At 39.3% G+C, this 23,485-nt stretch overlaps 1 protein-coding gene across 2 annotated transcripts in view; it reads right to left on the bottom strand.

Moving 5' to 3' along the window:
* Window positions 1-8,707: 8,707 nt before the first annotated feature.
* Camk4 (calcium/calmodulin dependent protein kinase IV) overlaps window positions 8,708-23,485 on the bottom strand; it is a 203,472-nt gene continuing 188,694 nt past the window's right edge. For both annotated transcript variants that reach the window (XM_051202350.1, XM_051202351.1), the window contains 4 exons: window positions 19,081-19,156; window positions 12,808-12,934; window positions 10,479-10,631; window positions 8,708-9,421 (listed from right to left, as the gene is read on the bottom strand). In XM_051202350.1, the coding sequence (XP_051058307.1) occupies window positions 8,999-9,421; window positions 10,479-10,631; window positions 12,808-12,934; window positions 19,081-19,156 (779 nt within the window). In that variant the 3' untranslated portion in view covers window positions 8,708-8,998. The remainder of the gene's footprint in view (window positions 9,422-10,478; window positions 10,632-12,807; window positions 12,935-19,080; window positions 19,157-23,485) is intronic.

Here is a 23,485-nt window from a genome sequence, read left to right as displayed (position 1 = left end):
ACAAGAATGTACAATCCTAATGCATTTCACCTTTTCCCTCTCCACCAGTGCTAACCACCAGGGCTCAGAGGGCGACTCATTTCTTTTGTTCCCATATTCTGTAATGTCCCAGTAGCTGTATCATCTTACTGATTGCTCCAACAGTTTAAAGAGACCATTCCATTCTGTCATACAGAAATTGAAGATCTCCCTAATGACAGGCTGATAATCACTTCCTACTTGTTATCTTATTTATGACGTTTGCCATTACAAATGTTGAAAGTCGGACTGAAAGAAGCCACAGATACCTAGATTTCCCTCAATAACTGACCTACTTGGTTCCCTTAAGGCAGATACTTTGGGATGGGTAATTTTTCTAGGTAGAAATAGACTAAAGGGTTCTTCTTGGTTTTTGAAATTTTCTAGAAAAATAAATTATATACTAACGGTGCTTTTCGCATGAAATTAAGAACACTCAGAAAAGCATGAGCATAGGAAAGTAGTGTTTAAAAGTAATGTTGCCTGTGTGTTCTCCCAAAATGTTGATGGGCAAGTAATTTTCATAGAATAACACTATTTTTTAAATGTTAATGAAAATCCAATTGCTAGAAATTACTTCATTGTATCATAGAAAATTAAGAACCTGAAGGTACTCATTCTGTAGCTTACTACACAACAGGGCTCCAGTTTGACTTAAATGTGAGTGAACATTATTATGTTTATTTTTATTTAATTCACATGGCTTTTAAAGTTTCTAAAACATGCTCAAACAACTAGAAATCTTAACTTCTACTTTTAATTCATCACTCTAATTTCCTTTTTCAGAAATGGTATAATTTTGCATTTTTGTTCACGTGAAAATTTTAATTTTACCTCTCGCACAATTGTTGTGAGACCATTTGCAATATGAAACAAAGCTCACCTTATCACTAAATAGAAAATAAGAAGAATAGCTCTAACTAAAGCAAAAACCTACAGTTTTGGAACATGGATTCCTAAAGGTCATCACAAACTGGGAGGAGAATTGAAAATGAGCCTTTTCTCTCTTGTAAAGGACCAGGTAGACATTTTAGGTGATGTAAATTGTGTGGTCTCTATTGAAAATATTCAGTGCTGTTTTAGTAGTTTGCAAATAGATAAAAACAAACAACCCCATAAATGAGTCTGAGCATTACAATAAAATAGTTTGAGTTAAGATAGTAATCAAAGTCTAAATTAAGATTTTCTGTTTAAAAGTATATCTGGTACATTTACACAATGGAATACTACTCTGCAGAAAAACAAACAAATAAACAAAACAAAACAAACAAAAAAAAAAACAATGTAATCTTGAAATTTTCAGTCAAATGGATGGAACTGGAAGAAACCATCCTGAATGAGGTAACCCAGTCACAAAAAGAGGAACATGGTATGTATTCACTCATATATGGATTTTAGACATAGAGAAAAGGATCACCAGCCTGTAATTCACACTCCCAGAGAAACTAGGATGTAAGAGGATTCTAAGAGATTCATATACGGTCCCTCACAGAAGGGGAAAGGAACAAGAGCTCCTGAGCATATTGGGAGTTGCTGGGGGGGGCAGTGCGTGGAGAGGGGCTAGGAGAAAGACAAGGGGAGGAGAGGAAAGCATGTGTGACTAGGAAGATTGAGTCAGGGGAGGAATAGATGAGAGAAAAACAGAAGGGGGGATAGATACCATAAAAGAGGGAGCCATTATAAGTTTCAAGAGAAAACTGATTCTAGAGAAATGTCCAGAGACCTACAAGACTGACCCCAACTAACAATCTGAGCAACAGTGGAAAGGCTACTATAAATGCCCTTCCCTGATAATGAGATAGATGGCTAACTTATCCACCATCATAGAGCCCTCATCTATTAGCTGATGAAACAGAAGCAGACACCCACAGCTAAACACTGAGCTGAACTGGAATCCAGATGCAGAGAGAGAGGACAAGACCAGGCTACAGAAACCCACAGAGACAGCTGAACTGAACAAGGAGGAGCTAATGGACCCCCAGACTGATAGCTGGGAATCCAACATTGGACTGACTCAAACCCCCTGAACATGGGTCTCAGTTAGAAGACCTGGGCAGTCTAAGGGACCTCTGACAGTGGAACCAGGATGTATCTCTGGTGCACAAAAGGACTTTGGGAGCACATTCCCCATGGAGGGATACTCCCTTAGTCTAGAGGCAGGAGTGAGGGCCTAGTCTCGACTCCAAATGACTTAACAGATTTAGATGACCTCTCCAGGAAGGCATTGCCTACATGTGGAGTGGCGGGGTGGGGGGGGTGAGTTAGGGGTTGGTGGGGAGGGTGGTGATAGGGTATGGGAGGGTGGAAGAGAGGGTGGGAAGGAGTAAGGGAGAGGGAACTGGGATGGATATGTAAAATATGAAAAAAAAATTTGCTGTTTAAGCCATAGTTTGCCTGAGTCCTGAAATCTGTTCTTTGGCGATTTAAATTTGGTTCCTTGGAGAATCATGTGGAAAGTTTAATTTTGTATGCTCTAGGTAGCTTTGGGTGTCAACCTGACATACACTGAGTAATATGAAGTGGTCTCAATTAGAGAATGCTCAATCAGACTGACCTTTGGGCATGCCTGTTTGGCATTTCCCTGATTACTAATGATGTAAGAGGGCCCAGCTCACTGTGGACAGTACTGTCTGTAGGTGGGGTGGCTGGCTGTATAATTGCTGAGCAGATGGTTGAAGCAAGCCAGTGAAGTGTTCCTTCATGCTTTCTGCTCCATATTCTGCCCCCAGGTTCCTGCCATGGCTTCCCTTGATGATAGACTGTAATCTGTAAGATGAAATAAACTCTCTTTTTTGCGCTGTTTTTGGTCATTATAGTGCTGTGTTTATCACATCAAACAAACTATATGTATACATGTGAATACAATGTATATTGAGATCCATTATGACCAGGGAGATAAAAAAAATGATTGGAGTCCAAACTGGTAAGAATGTTAACTTAAAATATCAGCCTGATAACACATTTTGTTTGTAACTTTCATTCAATGGATTTGTCTCTACCCAAGTCACTGCTCCCACTCACCAAACCCATGAGATACTTAAAAATTTTAAGGGGAACAGCAATATCTGTTGAACATAGAATGACAGACCACTTTCATGTCATTTTGACCAAAGAATTTAAAATTTAGTAGGTATTAGAACATCCTTTTGTCTTATAGATGACCATAAACATATTACTGAAGCTAACAATTTAATGAGCAGAAATGAATATGTTATTTAGTAACCTATACAAATTACATATTAGTTACACTGATATACATTTAGTTGCACAAGCATACAAAACAGATCAAGTTAAAAGGAGACACCTATGAGATAATTTTCAAATAATGGCCATACTTGTGTCCTTTACAAAATATATTTTATCTGTTTCCAAGATATGATAAAGAAACACAACTAGAAGGTTTTTTTTTAAAAAAATTATCTATCATAATTTGGAGATAGCTTCAGGAAAGTTTTCAAAAAGGTGAAGCCTATTGTATTTGAATATCTTGAAATAATATTTTAGATGGAAAAAAGATTATTCAATCTGACTAAAGATTAAATATTTTCATTTTCAACAATGACTCAAAGCAAAGATCAGACTGAATATAAGTACTCTGTATCTGTGGGTCTTTTAGGTCAGTCTTCAGACTATATTGAAAATAATTAGGGACTATGTTATTTTATATTCTTAGAATTGCTCATTAATGCTTTGCTCTCAACTATGGAGCACAAAAACCTCTTTCTCTAGGTCACCTGGAATGTTCCTGCTAGAACTTTAGAGAAGTCATATCAGGACAGATAAAAAAACAAAATATGCCTGGGACAAGTGAGGGGTAAGGCAATACAAAGAAATATGATTGGCAGGGTCCCATTTTTGTATCATTGGTCAAGAGCAATATAGTATTAAAGAGACCACTTTCAGTCTTCGGAGCATGGGGAATTTTCTGAGTCTAACTAGGTCAGATGCGGATCATCTTTGAAGCTGATTCTGCAAAAGTCAGACTGGTTTCATGGCAAGGTTTTGACCTTGCCCTAAGTGGAATCCTAGGCCAGATGCTTGGGTACAGATTGAACCATGCCTTTCTGAGTACATCACAAATCATTTATGAAAACTCATATAACCAATCATAAATTGTTTGTTACTCCTTCCCAAAGTAAGTATAACATGATTGAGCTGGGTATACACTGAGCTCAGGTGATATTCACAAAGTAATGAAAAAAGTGAGAGCTTACATAGAAGGATTGAACTTAACTGCAGCACTGGATGTGTAACTATGTGTTTCCACCCTACTTTCCCTCCCTCCTACCTTCCTCCCTCTTCCCTATCTTCCTCTCTCTTCTATCTTACCTTCACTTTCAAGGATCATTTTAATAAGAAAGTAAAATGACAAAGTAGAAAAATTTGACCATTTCATCATGTAAAAAAATGTACTTTCATGTTAAAAACAACCAGTGCAGACACAGTCAAATCTTTGGCAGTGTTCAACTGGTAAGTGCTGAGATGTCTGCAGTGACCCTCATCAGTCATGTATCAGTGATAAACATTAAGGAAGTTGGAATATGACCTAAGGTGGTAATTACAAAGACATTACAAATCTCACTACATAAATAAATGTCTTGGAAACTTTGTGCTGTCTCAGTCTCAAATCTAGACAACCAGACTGGGCTTTCTGCAATGATAAGCAGATCACACAATGGCATTATAATTACGCAATTGGTTGTGCTGTATATAAGCCTAGTGCTAATTCACTTTGTTGACCTCTTTTAAAATTTTTTAATTGGCTTTATAAGAACAATCCTGAAGCAGAAGTACTCTGCCTTTTCTGGAATTTCTTTTCTTTTTCCAATCTGAAATTCACCCAGCTGTTTCTGTGCAATAAAAACTGAATCGTGAAACAAAATGGCCCTGGGAGCTTCAACCTAGATAGAGGCAGCTCATGATGATCAACCTTGCATATGGTGCTGGAAACAGCCAATAGAAAAATGCTGGACATTCTATATTATAAAATGTCAAAATAGTATGCAATTGAGTTTCCTTTAAAAGGCAAGCTGCTTCTTTGTTTATAAATATGCCACTAAAATTGACTATAGAGTATTGACAATTATTCTAAAATCAGTATGTAAAAAAATTCCAAAAGTCTTTTTAAAAAAAAAAACAGTTTGTGCAGTGGCAGCGTTAGTCAGGACCTTCTTCAAAATCCCACAAGCACCAGAGGTGACCATATTCCTATTTTATGGGTATCTGGCATGTCACCACCATCAAAACATGTCTCTCATGCCAGTGTATTTTCAGGAGGCTTCTAGAAATATTACTTCCAACATGAGAAGGGTGTCCATCCTAGCCCAATGTCCACTCAGTAGGGGCACATGGAGGGCCAGCAGTAGTTTTTGCTAAGTGAGAATACTGTTGGCTCTATGGCAGTACCCAAGAAAGTCTACAATGAAGTCAGGTTTCCAGAGCCCAGTGGGGTTAAGATAGCCTCTGGCCAGAATGCACACACACACAATTTGGCAATGCCTAAGGAAGTGTTGCTTTGATGTAATATTGCAGCACATTTTTCCAAGACAAAGTGTGTTCAGGAGTAGCCAGTATTTATGCATCTACATCTGTAACATCGGCATCTTAGCTGCTTACCAACTTACCAATGTGGAAAACTGTCAGCTCAAATCTAGCCATAGAAATTCAAGTCTCACTCTGCTATAAAGAAAAGTGTTCTAGGAGAGACCAGCTGGTCTACCATAGGAGTCACTGGCTACACTGACCACCTGATGTAAACATGCCTAGAATGCTAATTGAGGAACAGTATAAAATTATCTTACTAATTTAAATTTTGATGTAATAACTGTGTATACCAGATAAAATGTACTTTCATAATTTCATATTTTATTTTTAGAATTTAGCTAATAGAAAATTTAAAGATGCTGTATGGCTGTGGGAATGGTGGCACATGCCTATAACCCCAGATCTTGGGACACTGAGGCAGGAGGATCACTGTGAGTTTGAGGTCAGTCTGGGTTACACAATAAGTTCAAGGCTAGCCTGGGACACATAGTAAAACCTTCCTTCATATTTTTACACGTGTAGCTTATATTAAACTTAATATAAGCAGATCATTTTACATTTATTCTGTTTTAATCTCTTATTTTATATGTTGGTGTGGCAAAAGAGCTAACAGTTTGAGAAACCCACTGAAATCATAATTAGACTTCCTGAATAGGGGAAATAACTGAAGATTGTCCTCTATGGTAAAAGAACCAGATTATGCAATATGACTCAATTCTCGAAATAAAAACCAGTAACTGTCATGTCTCTCCCGCCCGCCCATGTGTGTGTTTTGGTTTTTTGAGATCTTTTTTTCTGTGTAGTCCTGGCTGTCCTGGAACTCACTCTGTAGACCAGGCTGACCTCAGACTCAGAGTTCCATCTGCCTCTGCTTCCCAAGTGCTGGTATTAAAGGTGTGTGCCACCACCTCCGACATTGTGTCATTTTTTTTTAAAATGTGAGTTTTAATTTATTTTTCTTTCTTTGCTGAAATTTTAAAATTTATTTTGCTTTGTGACATTATCAATTAAGAAAGTGTTCTTTCAAATTAAGACTGTATTCCTTTAGTTTAAATAATCTTTAAGATATTTAGTTTTAACAAGCAACTAAAGTGTTGACTGTTCTTTAAAAAATGGTAAAATAAGTATTCTTAGATGGTATTTGTGTTAAATATTTGAATAATTTGACTGAAATGTTTGACTTATATTCCAGTGAATAGACTTAGTTTTTTGTAAGCATTGGACAATCTTTAGCATGCAAGTTACAATTGAAAACTGCTAATGTTATTTAGCTAATGAAGTATATCGGTTGTAAAAGAGAGGGAATTATCCTAACACTCTTGAGTATCACCAAGAAGTGGTAAGGTGTAATAATTTAAATGACTGAATTCTAAAATACATGAGGGCTTGACATTTATAATGTTCTTCCTAAAGTTCACAGGGTCAACCAAGGCATTTAGCCCATGTTGGAATGAAATAAGCCCTCAGCTTGGGTTGAGTGATGATATGTTGAAATTCTAATTGCACCTTCCATCAAGACCCCTTTGTCTATCTTTGCTCTTTCCATATATGGGACACTTACCATACATGTTAAATTCGATGAGAAAGATTATACCAGGGAATTGTTCTTCTTAAATGGAAATCTTGAAAGTATTCTTAAAAGTTAAAAATAGCCCTTTATAACACTCAAAATGAGAAACACTCAAAATGACTAAAAAGGAGGAAAGTCAAATAAGAGCATAAATACTTTATGAAAATCAACTGAAAAGAACCTAACAAGTTAGATGATGAGCCACCCCAAGTCAGCTACCTGTCAAGGACCCAAAAGCAGACTCCAAGAAGCACCATTTGTCTCCTTCCCCGAGGCTGATGGAGGTGTGTGCTTGATATAACTGAAGTGCCAAAATACCCCTAACAGCTTGGAGAAACCCCAGATCTAATTTAGTTTCTCAGTGTAACTCTTTGTATATGAGTTAGAACAAATTATCATTATTTTATGAAAAATTCTGTGCTGTTCATTTTTATTGCCTTCATTTTGGATTTTGAAAGTAATACCTTTAATAAATTAAGAAAATCCAACCAAACTGTGAAGCAGTTGTTTTAATAAAATGTTCCTTTTCACTTAAAAAATTTAATATGGGATTTAGTGTAATTTCTATGAGCCAAAGAAAACATTTTATTGTGAGGGAAAAAAAGCATGCTAATTAAGGTCTAATACTTTACCTTCCCTGAAGTCTGGTTTAAGATGTGTTTTCACTTTTTTGTTTGTTTGGTTTTTTTTTTTCCTATTTTTAAGATAAATAAAAGTTGATACTGCTAAATTCCTTGGTAAGGAGTTTCATCATCATAAAATATGCATGTTCCATTCTAAGTATGAGAGAAAGACACTAGTTTTCACAATGAATTTTCAACTTATGAACAATATGTCTACATAATTGGAGGGGAGAATCCTTCTGCAAACATTTCCTTACCCTAATAACATCAATAATAAATTATCTAACAATGGAATGTATTGTTCTTATTACATTCAGACATTTTGGCACCAGTTTGCACAATGGACTTTTCTAGAACTTTAAACTTGTTATTTCCAAAGTGTATACACAAAAATGTTCTTATATGCAAAATATTATATGAGCTTACAAATGCAAATCTATGTGAGAAATAAAAAGGAATTAATCTTGGTATATCTAAGTCCCAATTATGTATCATATTACTTAATATTTTTTATTCTTACCTAGATTTTATTCATCTGATGGGGCATTTTAATGAAAAAGCAGGTGAAGGAAAGAAACAGCACAGTTTAATAACTTCCTAAGAATTGTAAACTGGCAGAATTTTATGATGACCATTTTGAGTAGTCTTATACACCATATTTAAGAATAAGACATTCTCTACATACACTTAAGGGGGCTGTGTACTCATAGCCTAAGAATGCTTCAACATCTCAACATTACAGATATTTTGGACACTCTACAGGAATATTTTATAACCATCCCATCTACCAAGATGAACCCACTGAAATTGGAAAGTCATGGCAATGTGTCTTGGTTTGAGTTGAATTCAAGGAATTGCCATCTCTGAAGACTTCTAAAGGGTGTAGGATGCCTAAGCTTTCCAAGAAAAACTATTTTTTTTCATTTTATCTCAAATATGTGCCATCAAAGGCTGAGAGTGTTTGTTTTTAAGTGTTGTGTTTTTGGCTGGGAATTTCAAATTTAATTCATCAGTATCAGTGATCCATTGCATGCTGTAGAAAACATCATTATTTCATAAAGCAAACACATGCACTGAAATTAGGATTACCAACTGGTATATATGTTTTTTTTTTTGCACCTCAAAACAGAATCACTATAGTGCATATCATGCTCCCCCACCTTCCTTGCTGAAGGACAAAGTACATAAAATGCTGGGGCTGATCTCTGAACCTAAGGGAAGCCAACTTAGTACTCTGGCAGAATTAGTACTCTGGCAGAATTGCATCCTGCTGTGGAACCCCAAGTCCCACAGCAGGGGCTCCCTCCTCAGCTTTGGGGTCCATTTCTTCCTCTACAGTCTTCAGCTTCTCCTCTGAGCTCTTCATGGCCAGGTCATCTGTCTTCAAGCCATCCTCCAGTGCCTGAGGCACCATCCTGGAGGCCTCCTCATCTTTTACACCTTCATCTTTCTCTTTCTCCATGGGCTCCAGCTTGCTTATCTCAGCTTCTACACCCTCAGCTACCACTTGGTCCTCTTGCATTTTCTTTCCTAGAACAGCTGTATTGTCCTTGACATCTTGGGTTGGAGATGGATCTGGGCTGGCCTTGTGACTCTCGTGGATGCTGCCATGGCTGCTGCTGGCACTCCCCAGCCGAGAAGAGGCCACCACAGCCTTTACTGCTGCCTGATTAGAGAGAGAAAGGTATACAATAGTGTTTCCATGGGAAACCCCAAATTGTAGTACAATTCCCATTTTGTTTTATAGGTTAGTGCTCAGTATTTCAAAGTAAATTATTTCAAGATTGGTTGTCAGCTAAACTGGTATTTGGAGAAAGAGCAGTAAAACCTCTTCATATAAATTAGAATTATTGGGTCATCTGGACAACTTAAAACATGAGTAAGGTGTGCCTCTAAGTGACTTAGAGTTTTATATTCTCCAAAAGACATTTCATGGAATACTAGGCCCATGATGCTGGCTGGTGTCATAGAAACAAGAGTGCAATGCTCAAACTATCTTCAGAAATAGTTAAGCCAAAGCTACTTAATGCATGTAATTTCAAAATTAGACCACAGGGGCTCTTCCTATTGGTCTGTGAAGGATGACACAATAAGATGTTAATTTTGGCCTCTAGCTAGATCTGCTGTTTATATAGTTAGTCCTAAACATTATACACATGCATCTAACCACCATTCTATTTATAGTCTAATGTATTTGAAGAGTAGTTTTCTGTGTCTTTTTTTTAAGTAATTATCTATAAGATAGAATAGTTTTAAAAGTTGTTTTCAAATTATTACAGGTTCAGAAACTTTCTGAATGAATACAGTTTCTTGAATGGTGCCTTGTTATACAAAAAGTAGCAATAACGTATGTGATAGAGGCCAGTGAAATGATTCAGTAGGTTAAGGAACAAGCCCAGGCCACGAAGCTTTGTGGTGGAAGTTGAGAACTGATTCCCCCAAGCTGTCCTCTGATCTGCATATGCCATGACATGCCTTTAAGCTGTGCACACACAGAGAAAGTAAATAAGACACACACACACACACACACACACACACACACACACACACACACACCAAAACAAAACAAGCAACAACAACAAAAAGCAAACCCTAAGTGATTTTATGTCAGTATCTTAGGAGTTGAAAAGCAACAATTTTCTCTGGTGTCACAGAAAATGAATAATCTAGTACTAAAGAAAGAAAAGGTATCTTAAAACAAAACAAACAAACACCTGCTTTACCTTAAGCTTGCGCCGAGCATTGAACTCCTGGAGCTTCTTCTGAGCAGTGTCCATGTGTACGAAGTTGGCTGCTTTACCTGTGACCCACGGGTGCTGGAGGGCTTGAAACGTAGTCAGCCGTTTCTTGGGATCCAAAACAATTAGTTTTCTGACCTACAACCATAAAGAAATATAGACTCAGAGAAAATGGGCTTGCCTTCAGACTGTGAATGTCCCGCTATTACGCTACCTGTTAGCAATGGCGCTAAGTACATGCTTTGAATGTGCTTACACTGTCAGAAGGACCTACCTCAGGAAAGCAGCAGCTGAGGGTGCCCTGCTGCCCCAAACTCACAGATACTTTCCACAGAGGACAAAGGATGAGGTCCTGACTTGTCTACTGACCAGATGCCTTTTGAAGACAGAACCAGCACTTGAATAATTCTAGGACACACTATGAAGTCACTTAGAATTCAGAACTCAAACTACATCTGTCATTCTTTCAGGGATTAAATGGCCAACAAAGGGGTTAGTGTTCAATCCCTTACTGAATACTATCTTATGACTCTCAGGATTTATAGTTAATTTTCTATAACTCAGTGAAAGCACTTGAAGGAATTAAGCTCAGAGCTGGAATAAAAGGCACTTTAGGATAAAAAGAAGAAAGTCATTGGTGTGAGGGTTATGACTTGCACGGTATGAATAACTTCAACTAATGGCAATCCTTTCTGGAAGCTTCACTCTTGTTTGCAAAGATGGACAGACAATGTGTTGCAAGGAAGATCAACAAATGAAATAATTCCCAGCCTACACGCATGGCTCAGTCACAAACACACTGGACCACAGACTATTATCTCTGACCCACGAGTGAAGAACAGAAAAATGTCCAAAGACCTTAGCTACTAAGGTCAAATACTTGGTAATCAGTAGAGCCGGGATTCAAACTCAGGTCTACACTGGGTGAAGCTCATCTTGTGAACTTATTGTAAAGACTACAGAGTCTCACTAGACTTTGGTCTTGTAAAATAAGACACTCTAAGTCATTTAAATATGAGGTCTTTTTTAGCTCTAGATACCCAGGAAAAAAGGTGAAAACAGGTTATTGAGATCAAACAGCAAGTTAAATAAGGCGCAGACATCTTATTCTCAACTTCTCTAAGCTTCTTCTGTTTCGTGTTTGCATAGGAGTGCCTGTTTTCTGTGCACACTGATTAGCATAAGGCAGGGATCTCTGGATTCTGGGTGCAGCATACTTTAGAAGGGCATGAGGAGCAGCAAAGAGGCCAGACAGGAAGCTGTGGCTGTGGTCCAGGAGGGAGTTAGTCTGAGACAGCAGTAGTGGAGGAGGAAAGAAGCAGGGGTATTAAGAGACGGTCAGGAGTGGGTTACATACCCATATAGACTGCCTCCTCCCTACTCACACTATAAAAGCAACAGATCCATGCAACGGCGCAGAGAGAAAAGGACCTCAAGGGCCGCGGCCTGGGAAAGGGGCTCTAGAAATTTGAGTGAGTTCTAGCAGTGCGGTTCAGCTGGAAATCTTTGTAAAGTTTGGCACACTTAGCAAATCCATAACTAGAAAGCACCTAAAATCCCCTTTAACCTTCAATAATTACAAAATCAACTCTATCACTTTGCCACATTTTTTTCTCTCCAGAGGAATGATGGTTGCAACTGTACACAAGCAGTTTCAATTGCACACAAGCATCCTCTACTAGAAGAGGCAAGGTTCTCTCTCAAAGGGAATTTCTTGATTATTAATGGGCTTCAGTATTAGCTTGAATGTGAAACAGTGCAAAGCAAACCATAATCCATTCTATTAATAGAGTGGATCTTGTTTATGATTCCAGTGGTGTGTGATAGGGCTCATGCTACTGTGGGAGTATTTTAATAAGTTTAAAAACTTTTGAAATTACATCTATTTAAAGCATATTTACATTTAGGTGAATAAGCCACATTAAAGCAGACTTCTGTGTGAATGATATTTGGACTCCATAGTGCAGTGTTATTTGAAAGGATCTCTATAAACTACCACATGGTTGCTGGGAATTGAACTCAGTGCCTCTGAAAGGGCAGGCAGTGCTCTTAACCACTAAGCCATCTCTCCAGTCCGCTCTCTATTTACCCAGTAGTAAAGACTCTGTAACTAATGATATTATGATGATCCAGCCAATGAGGACTGAAGGGATATCTATTTTCTCATTCTTTAAAAGGAAAATACATCGGTGTTCCTTTTGAATTAAAATAACTTAGTTATTAAAAAAAAATGATGTCAAAGCAGCCTGTTTTAAAATGTCTTTTACTATTTAATTAAAACTTATTCATCTCCTGTTGTCTACATCACACTCACCAAGTCCTTGGCATTTAAAGATACTTCATCCCACCAGGGGGAGATGAAGTAATATTCACAATTCAGAATTCTCCTGAACATGAACTGGTCACCTCTTTCATCATAGAATGGTTCAAATCCACAAAGTCTGGAGAGAAAAAAAAAAGAATCAAATATTTTTAAAAGAAGAGGAAGATCTCATCAAATTTCTGCAAAAATTCAAGATCTTACTTTCATTCTGTGCAAGTAACTATCTGTATAAGTGTGTGATTATTTTCTTATAATTTATGACAGATGATGTAAAAACACAACCTCGCCTGCAGGAATTAAGAACAGTAAAACCAAATTTACTTTCAAAGCTACAAAAGTCGCAAAATACAACAATTAAAATGACTAATATTATAGACATTATACAATGATTTTTCCAGCAGATTTTTCGTGAAGAATTAAAGTGTTAGATAGATTGGTAGGGCTCCAATTTAGTATAAAATGGAAGAGTTAAGAATTCAGGTCTCTACCGAGCCGAACTGGAATCCAGATGCAGAGAGGGAAGACAAGATCTCACTACAGAAACACACAGAGACCGCTGAACTGAACAAGGAGGAGTTAATGAACCCTCAGACTGATAGCTGGGAAACCAGCATTATGCTGACTCAGACCCCTGAACATGGGTCTCAGTTAGAAGGCCTGGGCAGTCTAAGGGACCTCTGACAGTGGATCCAGGATGTAACCCTGGTGCACAAAAGTACTTTGGGAGCACATTCCCCATGGAGGGATACTCTCTTAATCTAGAGGCAGGAGGGAGGGCCTAGTCCCTACTCCAAATGACTTGACAGATTTTGATGATTCAATTCTGGAAGGCCTCACCCTGGGGAGTGGGTGGGGAATGGGATGGGGGGGTGTTGAGGGGGTATGGGAGGATGGGAGGGAGAGGGAACTGGATTGATATGTAAAATAAAGAAAAAATAATTTAAAAAAAAGCAGAAATAGTAATCCACAAAAGTTAATAGGTCTGATATATTATTCTAGTTTGGATTTCAGACCAAAGCAAAATAAAGATAAAGCTATTAATTCAAAATAAAACTTCATTATTTTGGCATCACACACACACAGATATAGGTATAGGTATAGATACAGATACAGATATAGATGATATAGATATAGATATAGATACAGATACAGATACAGATATAGATGATATAGATATAGATATAGATACAGATACAGATACAGATATAGGTATAGGTATAGATACAGATACAGATACAGATACAGATGATATAGATATAGATATAGATATAGGTATAGATACAGATACAGATACAGATATAGATGATATATAGATATAGATATAGATATAGATGATATAGATATAGATATAGATATAGATATAGATATAGATATAGATATAGATATAGATGATATAGATATAGATATAGATATAGATGATATAGATATAGATATAGATATAGATATAGATATAGACACAGATATAGATATAGATATAGATATAGATATAGATATAGATGATATAGATATAGATATAGATGATATAGATATAGATATAGATATAGATATAGATATAGATATAGATATAGATATAGATGATATAGATATAGATATAGATGATATAGATATAGATATAGATATAGATATAGATATAGATATAGATATAGATGATATAGATATAGATATAGATATAGATATAGATATAGATATAGATATAGATGATATAGATATAGATATAGATATAGATATAGATATAGATATAGATATAGATATAGATATAGATGATATAGATGATATAGATATAGATATAGATATAGATATAGATATAGATATAGATATAGATGATATAGATATAGATATAGATATAGATATAGATATAGATATAGATATAGATATAGATATAGACACAGATATAGATGCCTGGCCACATTCACCTACACTTTCTACTATAGGGTCTGCAGAAAAAGAAACAGAGAGTGAGAACAGGGGCGCATCTTGGACACCTTAAAAGAGAGGGCAGGAAAAGCTGGAGCCTGCTCTGGGGTTTCCAAGCTTGCACTGGTGAGGGTCAAGCAAGCAGTTCTGGATCACAGGTGGGAAAAGTAGCTCAAACTAATCAATGGTCTTTCTAGGTCACCTTGTGAGGTGTGGATGGGGAAGGACTCAGTTTTCTTTAAGGGGCTGGACACTGACGCTAGCCATGTTCCAGGGAGTACATGGGCCACACAAATTAGACTTGGCTTCTTTCCTTTTCTTTCTTTCTTTCTTTCTTTCTTTCTTTCTTTCTTTCTTTCTTCCTTCCTTCCTTCCTTCCTTCCTTCCTTCGTTTCTCCCTCCCTCCTCCTTTCCCTCCCTCCTTCCCCCCTCTCTCTTCTCTTTCTACCTCTCTCTCTTCTCTTTCTTCCTTTCTTCCTCTCTCCCTCCTTCCCTCCCTTCCTCCCCCTCTCTTCTCTCTCTTTCTCCCTCCCTCCCTCCTTTTTTTTCTTCTGTTCTTTGGAGGAGGTAATGGGGCGGGGTGGACCTGGGAAGACTGGGAAATGAATGTGATTGAGGTGCATTATGTGAAACTCCAAAATAATCAATAAAAATATTATGTTAGGCAAAAAAAGGAAAACAGTCTTTCCAGGCATATATTATACATGCTCTTTGAAAACCATGTGGGAAACTAATGAATAGTTCAAAGATACCCTCTTTGATTCTTCCTCTAAGCCAGCCAAGTTACCACAGAGCATGGAAAAATTAAATGCTTCATGAAATGTGAGCTCCTGCTAAGTAGTCATTTTTCATGTCATATGTACTCATAAAATGTTTCCATGGGAGAATATTTATCTTGTCCAAACATTCTGGGGTCATCTGGGAGAAGGCAGAGCTAGTGAGAGAAAAAGCTTAAACAGTATACCTGCTGTGTCTGCACACGTTAAGTCTGAACTTGCTAAGACTACACCTGCTAAGTCTGCACATGCTAAGTCTATACATGCTAGGTCTGCACCTGCTAAGTCTGCACAGAGAACACTGCACCTGATCCATCTGTGGGAGGGGAGTGTATTCACACAGGGGTGAGTGGGTCCCTCACCTTAACCCTCCAAGCCTCCCTAACACTAGGGAAATGTTGCCTGATACTGGAGAAATCAGCCTGTTCAGGGGGGTCCTTGTGTTCCCCATTCTGAAATCCAAAGTCAATTAATAATTTAAAAGTCACAGTCCTCGAATGACTTCCTCACAGTCATGCCAATGGCTCTTCTTTGATGACAGAGGCAAACAATTGATATCATGTCAGCCTGAAATGTCAAAATGGAAGAACTTCAACCCAACCCACAGTGGGACTCCTGTGCGCACACATGGTGTAATGCTCCCATGGTGGTACTGCAATGGAAATTTAGGAAATCATTGGGACTGCACAGGGCCTGACATGTAAACGTGCCACAGAGGGTGGCTCCAAACCTTTGAGATTAACTGCAGTGTTGAAGGATGAAGGAGAGGGTTTGAGTGTCCGATTGTATAGGACATCTGTCTGATCACTACGATTATCAGAAGCCAAATCCTACAGCTCTCAAAGGTCCAAAATGATCAGTCACAGGCCTTTGTTTCCAAACTAAAGTCATCTTCAGAAAAAGTGAGGCACAGCACAAAATAAGTGGTGTTGATCAGAGAATTTAAGAGTGAAGTGTATTAAAGCAGCAGTTGTCACAAGAGGATGGGAAGGGGAGATGGCACAGCTGGCTCAGCGAGAACCTGAGAATGATCCCCAGAACCCACATTTTAAAAGGCCAGGTATGGCGGCATGCACTTGCAGTCTCAAGAATGGGAAGGTCCAGACAGTTTGCTTGCCAACTGGTTTAGCCTACTTGGTGAACTATAGGTTGATGATAGAGACTCTGGCTCAAAAATGAAGGAGCGTTCTTGAGAAATGATACTTCAGGCTGTCTTCTAGCCTCCACATGAGTGAACACACAAATACATACATATACACACATGTACACCTGCACCTACACATAAAATAACAATATTCTGTTGATGAAGTTATGAAAAGAAGTCCAGAGTTTATGTAGATGTATGGAAGTAGACCTCATTTGGACAACGATGCTGAGTTTAGCTGTCTAGATGGCACACCTCAAATCACCAGTCCCCTACTGAGTGGACATGAGTGCTAAATAAAGGAGCCCTGTAAGCTTAGTGGTACAGCACACAGTCATGCCAAGGATCCTTATCAGGTGGACTTCACCATGGTATGAACAACAGGTAAGTGAAATGTCCACGGGCTTAGGGCTGATAGAGGTGGGGAACCAAAAGAAATGAGTCACGAGTGGCACTGTCATTTTCATCCCTAACCTACTCCAGGCCTAAGTGTCTGAACTATAAGAAATACAGAAAGGAGTCTGTCTGATTTGGTAATGGACTGGGGGAAGTTGTTTTCAGGGATATGATATCATTTCCTGCTTCCTTTCCCATGACAGTATCCTTTCCACTTATTGTGTATTATAGTTGTTCAGGACAAATGCAACTTAATGTTTTATTTTCATGTCCCTCAAGTTCTCTCATAGCATCAAAGCTTCAACCATTCAGGGTACATTTCAACCCAAAGTTATAACCAGGGACATGCACATTTCAGAGACAAAAACAAATCCTTATTTGTGTAAGTCTTAGTATTTCTATTTCTGTTGTGAAACACCATGATGAAAGCAACCTGTGGAGAAAAGGGCTTATTTTAGCTTACATTTCCAGGTTACGAGTCCATCACTGAAAGGCAGAATCCTGGAGGCAGGAGCTGATGCAGAGGCCATAGAGGGGTGCCGCTTATTGCCTTGCTCCCCTTGGCTTGCTCTACCTGCTTTCTTATAGAACCCAAGACCACCAGCTCAGGGATGATAGCACTACCCACCATGGGGTGGGTCCTCCATGTTTAATCACTGCCTAAGAAAATGCCCTACAGCTGGATCATATGGAGGCATTTTCTCAATTGAAGTTCCCCCCTTTCAGATGACTCTTGTTTATGTCAGGCAGACATAAAACTAGCCAGAAGAGTGAAGTTTGGGTTTTCCACTTCCAATCATGAAGTACATTTTTTGGTTTTTCAGGACAGGTTTCATTATGTAGCTATGGCTGACTTGGAGCTCACTGTATAAACCAGGCTGGCTCCACACTTAGAGAGATCCACCCACCTCTGCCTCCTGAGTCCTGGGATTAAAGGCTTTCACTAGAACACCTGGCATCATGAAGTATTTTGCACAAAGCTCAGTAGCTAAGATTCTCTCTTGCTCTGCCCCATGGGAATACAGTACAATGTAACTCTGCCATGTGGGGACATAGTACAAAGGAACTTTTCTGAAACCCCAGAAGAAGCCGCTCTGCAGAGCCCAACCCTGTAGCCACCCTGACCTCAGGCTCCCAGCCTCTGAGACTGTGAGAAGGTAAATGTCTTTTGTTTAAGCCACCCTGACACACATTGGGTGAGGGTAGCTCACCTATGATAATCAACTCGTTGGAACCCTGGAAAATCTCTCTGCACAGCTGCATATTATTATGGGTTCTCCAAACTACTTGCATTCCCTTCAAAATGGCTGCCGAGTGTGCTTACTGTGCATTAACTCTTGGATGTACTCGTGTTCACTTTAGGCTTTCTTACAGCCACCTTCACCTATGATTCCCTGCACTATTACCTCCAGTTCCATCACCGCTTTGCAAATATCCTGAAATTATTTCTCATTGGACAGTAGCTCAGGGATGGACTTAGAGAGAGCAGAGAATGAATTACCAGCTCATTTCATTCAGTGTTAAGACCAAGACCCTTAGAATCTTAACATACAAGAAAATAAATCAATAGGTAAATGTACTTGAAATATTCTGATAAGAAACATGCAAGTTTGGAGTTTAAGAAACAAATAACAGATCTCTTAAAAGAGCCAATGGTCTGTTTGGCAAGGTGCAAATAAATAAAAGGAAGGAGTGTGGCAGGTGGACTTCAGTTTCACATTTATTATGATCATTAAATATTTCCTCAAATGTGAGTAATATATAGGAAAATCAGTTAGGGAAGAGCCCTGAACAGCTTTTACCCTCCAGGAAAATGAAAGAGTGAGAAGTAATATTGGTTGTGAAACTACGCTATTGGCACAGTTAATGGAAAAGGGAATGTCACATCAGTAGGGACTACACTATCAGTGTGGTTACTGTAAAAAGGAACATCACAAAAAGTCAAAGGGGAACCTTGGTTGTCATGAGAATTGTTAATTTATAGAAAACGTTATACAAAGTCTGTTTGAACAACGGCTGCTTTTCATCACTTACAAGATATAGGTGATTATTCCTACAGACCACATGTCCACCTCAGGTCCATAGGCACAGCCTCGGAGAATCTCAGGGGCTGCAGAAAGAAGGAAAACAAAGTTCAATTGGAGCATGCCCTCAACACTCATATTTTAATTGCAACCAATGGGAAGAACCAAATTCCAAACCCAAACTTCAGAACTCTTACCACCTATCTTCTCTCCTGTAACCACAGCAGGATGAACAAATTCTTGCCTCTATCTCTGCAGGAGACACTGCAGTCTTTGTCTGTCATGGGTGCATGAGAGTCATGGGTGCATGAGAGTGATCTCATTCTGTATCACAATGTCATGATGCAGCTCAAATAAAATGGGCACATTGTGTCTTTGCTACAAAAACTCTCTTACTCAAAAGGTGCTTGATACATAGACAAGGAAGAAACAAGAGTTAAGCAGTCAAGGGGAAAACAGGCAGCATTAGGCTTCTTAGAAATGGAGAACCACTTGAAATGGTGGGTATGCAGTGAGTGCATGTCTGGGAGTAGGTAGGGCAAGGACCAGCCAGACATGGGAAGGACATGTAAAACTCTAGCACAAGAAAGCTGGCACAGGAGCAGGGAAGTGCTGACACACATCTTGGCCTTGGCTGCAATACGTCAGTCCCCAAGGAAACACTGTCCCCAGTGTTCCTGAAGTCATGCCCTGAAAAAAGAGGCCTTACATATGCCTAGTAAGGTGTATTCTATTATCTGCATCTATTGTTTGGGTAGGAAGGCCTTCTCAGCCTTGGGATGGCCGTGGAGAGAAGACTATAATGATCTTTTACATTTTTATTATCAGAGAGATGTGGAAATCAGAAGCTGACCGTGTCTGGTGGTTTGCACCGAGTATTGAGGTGTGTTGTTTACCTAACTCACAGAGGAAGAACAAGAGAAGCAAAGCACCACTATCTGCAGAGAGGTGGGATCTATTAGCCCATAGTGTATTGTTTAGTACTGTAGATACTGCTGGGGCCCCTAAAGGATGAGTTGCTTTATGCATGCTGGGGGACCAGGACAGCACATGGGGCTTCTATAATCAGTATTGGATCTACTTTCTTCACTGGAAGGTCATCAGTCTAGACCAATGGTTCTCAACCTGTCAATCATGAATTCATTGGGTGGGCTGGGGGAACATCGAATGACCCTTTCATAGGGTTCACCAAAGACCACTGGAAAACACAGTATTTACATTGTGGATTATATTACATAACAGTAGCAAAATTATAGTTATGTAGCAGCAACAAAAATAATCGTATGGTTGGGGGTCACCACAACATGAGGAACTGTGTTAAAGGGGTCACAGCATTAAGAAGGTTGAGAACCATTGGTCTAGACCATTAACATGAGCTCTGGAAGGAACCTGTCTTCAATGGGCTCTGGGTTTACTGTAAAGATTGCTGTGGCTTTTCCAATGGTGGCTTTCAGTTCTTCTTCTGTGTAGAATGTGCTATACAAAATATGGACAATAAATAGGCAAACTATAACTGTGAAGGGGGTATGTGTCAATAGATGAAGCAGCCACTCAGCAAGATGCACCCTTCAAGGAATTGTATCTGAATCCCCAAAAGTCTTCTTATCTACAGTTGAATACAATTATTCCTGGAGGGGGGTGTGTGTAGTGAGATATTCACCCTGCCCACACCTGTTGCACTGACCATGTCCATTGGGGTGTGGAGGCAGGTGTGTGCATGACCTGGGGGGACCTGGTCTGGGATCCTGGACCCCAGTTCTCTCTTGCTTCCTGCTCGGAAACTGTCCTGCTCGGATAGAGAGCATCTGGAAGCATCCTTGGGATGGGAACAAGTGGCGGCCATCTCTTTCTGGTGTAAGTGATTTCTCCCTGAATAAACATGCATCAGCCTATTGTTTTCCCAAATTCTTATTTATACACACTACAAAAATGTTCTTTTTAAGATTTGATAAAACTAGGAGGAATGCCTCTCCTGTGTCTCTCACTTTTACTGCAGGGTAATTTTCTTTTCCTGGGGGAATTTGCACCTCTCAGAAGGAGTTCCAAAAGTGGACAGAGACACCTGCCTGCCCCCAGCCTGCAAGTGCTGTGTTTAAACCTCGTGTCAAGGAAACTCAGATTTGGCTGCCCTCTCCTGCAGAGCCACTGTCACCTGCCTCCCAGAGCTGGTCGAAAGTAGAAGAGGGAGCACAGAAGGCCTTCAGTAGGCAAGGTGAGTGGTATCAGCCCTTGCCCACACAGGCCCTGAGAACCTTTCATGAGAGCCCCATATTGGATATTGGCAGAAGCTTTTACATTTCCTGAGTTGTAAGTTATTTCTCCCTGAATAAACATCTATTCGGCCTATTTGTTTATCCTGATCCTTATTTACCGCAATAAGACTCGTCGCTTTTGTTTGCTTGTTTGTTTAATGTTTCAAATCTAAGTGAACTGGACTCACTCAGATTGCCAAGTTCACTAGAAGTTTTAGCCTGTGGTTTAGTAAGTGGTTAGCTACTGATTCTGGAGGAAGAGGGGCAGAGCAGCAGGAACCTTGCTCCCCACAAAGCCTGAGCGATCTCTGCCCTGGCCCTGACACTAGTGAAGTCAAAGCAAGCGTCCTGTGCTCTCTCCGGCTCTCTCCCATGGCATCCAGCCTAGACCCTGCAGCATGCAAACACCTGGGAAGGAAGCCCCTTCGCATCACTCTACAGAGCAGCTGCAATTTTTGCTCAACACAACATCTGCTTTCTTTTCACACAACCACACAAACACACCCTCCGGTAGCAGAATATTTCTCCATAAGGCATTAGCCTGTACCGAGTCAACTTTGGGGGTTAACCGAGGCAAAGGGAAAATAAGTTGTTCTTGCCTTCTGTAATAAATTTCTTAAAATACTTTTGCTTTATAAAGGAATGCACTTACAATATCTTTTATTTGGGGGAAGGCACAATTTTCTTTGTGTGTAGCCTTGGCTGTCCTAGAACTCACTTTGTAAACCAGGCTGGCCTTGAACTCACAGAAATCCACCTGCCTCTGCCTCCCCAGTGCTGGGATTAAATTCTTGTACTACCACTGCCCACCTTACAATTTATAATATCTTAACTGCAATATAAAATTAAGGTAAAATAAAGTCTAAACCAATTTCCATTTTCAATCAATTAACAATTTTAAATAGTATAAAATCTAAATCAAATAACCATCTTAAGTAGTATAAAGTATTTTCAAGTACTAGTTAGTATGACCTTGGTTCTCTTTGGAGTCAGCTGGTATCACTTATAATATATCTGAACCCTTACAGAAAGCCATTTCCAAAAGCTTTTCAAAATCAATTTCATGTTCTGGAACACCAATCTTCCAGTCTCCAAGGTATCAGATGTCCTCACAATTGATTCTAGCAATTTGACATCTCCTTAGAGTAAGAAATAATGGAGAAGCAGTCAGCTATTGTCTGCTTGGTAAAGATATCACACCAGATGTGGGGGCGCACGCCTGTAATCCAGCACTAGACAGTGGGAGGCAGGTGGACCCGAAATTCAAAGTCACCTTCCACATACAGGAGTTTGAGGCCAGCCTGGACTACAAGAGACTCTATTCCAAAACAAAAACCATCAGGTAGACATCCTCTTTAGGATGCCGTCACACTGTTTCTCATCCAATTCCCAAAACAAATAAATAAAATCTAATGAGACAAAGTCCTTCCAGGGCATAAACATTTTGTTCAGATACACTGTAGTGGCAAAGCAGGTAGCTCAATGGTAGAATGCTTAACTGGTGTGCCAAAAGCCAGGAGCTTCATACTTATCACTAAAAATGGAAACATATTTTATATGATGGACAGTCAATCATCTTCTCTGATGATAATCATTTATTGACTTTTCCTGGCTGTCTTCTAAATGACCTGAAGCTGCTTGATGCTTTTTAAAATTGGCTTATCATTCAAATTAGCACCCATGAAACAGCAGTTCCAGAGCCCCTAGCATGCAGCCCAGCCTGCTGCTCCAGAGCCCCTAGCATGCAGCCCAGCCTGCTGTTAGAGACCCCTAGCATGCAGCCCAGCCTGCTGTTAGAGAGCCCCTAGCATGCAGCCCAGCCCACTATGAGGACAGATGAGCTTTAGTAAAGTTTCTGAGAATTCTCTGAATGTTAGACACACCCTTTAAAAAGTCTACTTAGATGGGATATAAAAACTACACTGTATGGTATTTATTCACTACCTCCTAGGTCACAGTGCTTTCCTTTTAGTTGGTTGATAGCATCATTAAAACATCTGGGATTGAAGATCCACCTAGAAATTGTGATGGATTCAAACAAAAGCACTGCAGCCACCTCTGGAAATGGCATGTGGCTTCTTACAGTGTCCACAGGCGCTAGACTGCCCCTCTTTGCCAGAGGCCCTCAGAGAAAGCTACTGGCACAATTTTGTTTCTTGCATG

The sequence above is a fragment of the Phodopus roborovskii genome, unplaced genomic scaffold, assembly GCF_943737965.1.
Source record: "Phodopus roborovskii unplaced genomic scaffold, PHOROB, whole genome shotgun sequence".
In the NCBI taxonomy this organism is placed as follows: Eukaryota; Metazoa; Chordata; class Mammalia; order Rodentia; family Cricetidae; genus Phodopus; species Phodopus roborovskii.
Note: the sequence above shows the minus strand (reverse complement) of the source record. Positions and strands in the feature narration are given on the sequence as shown.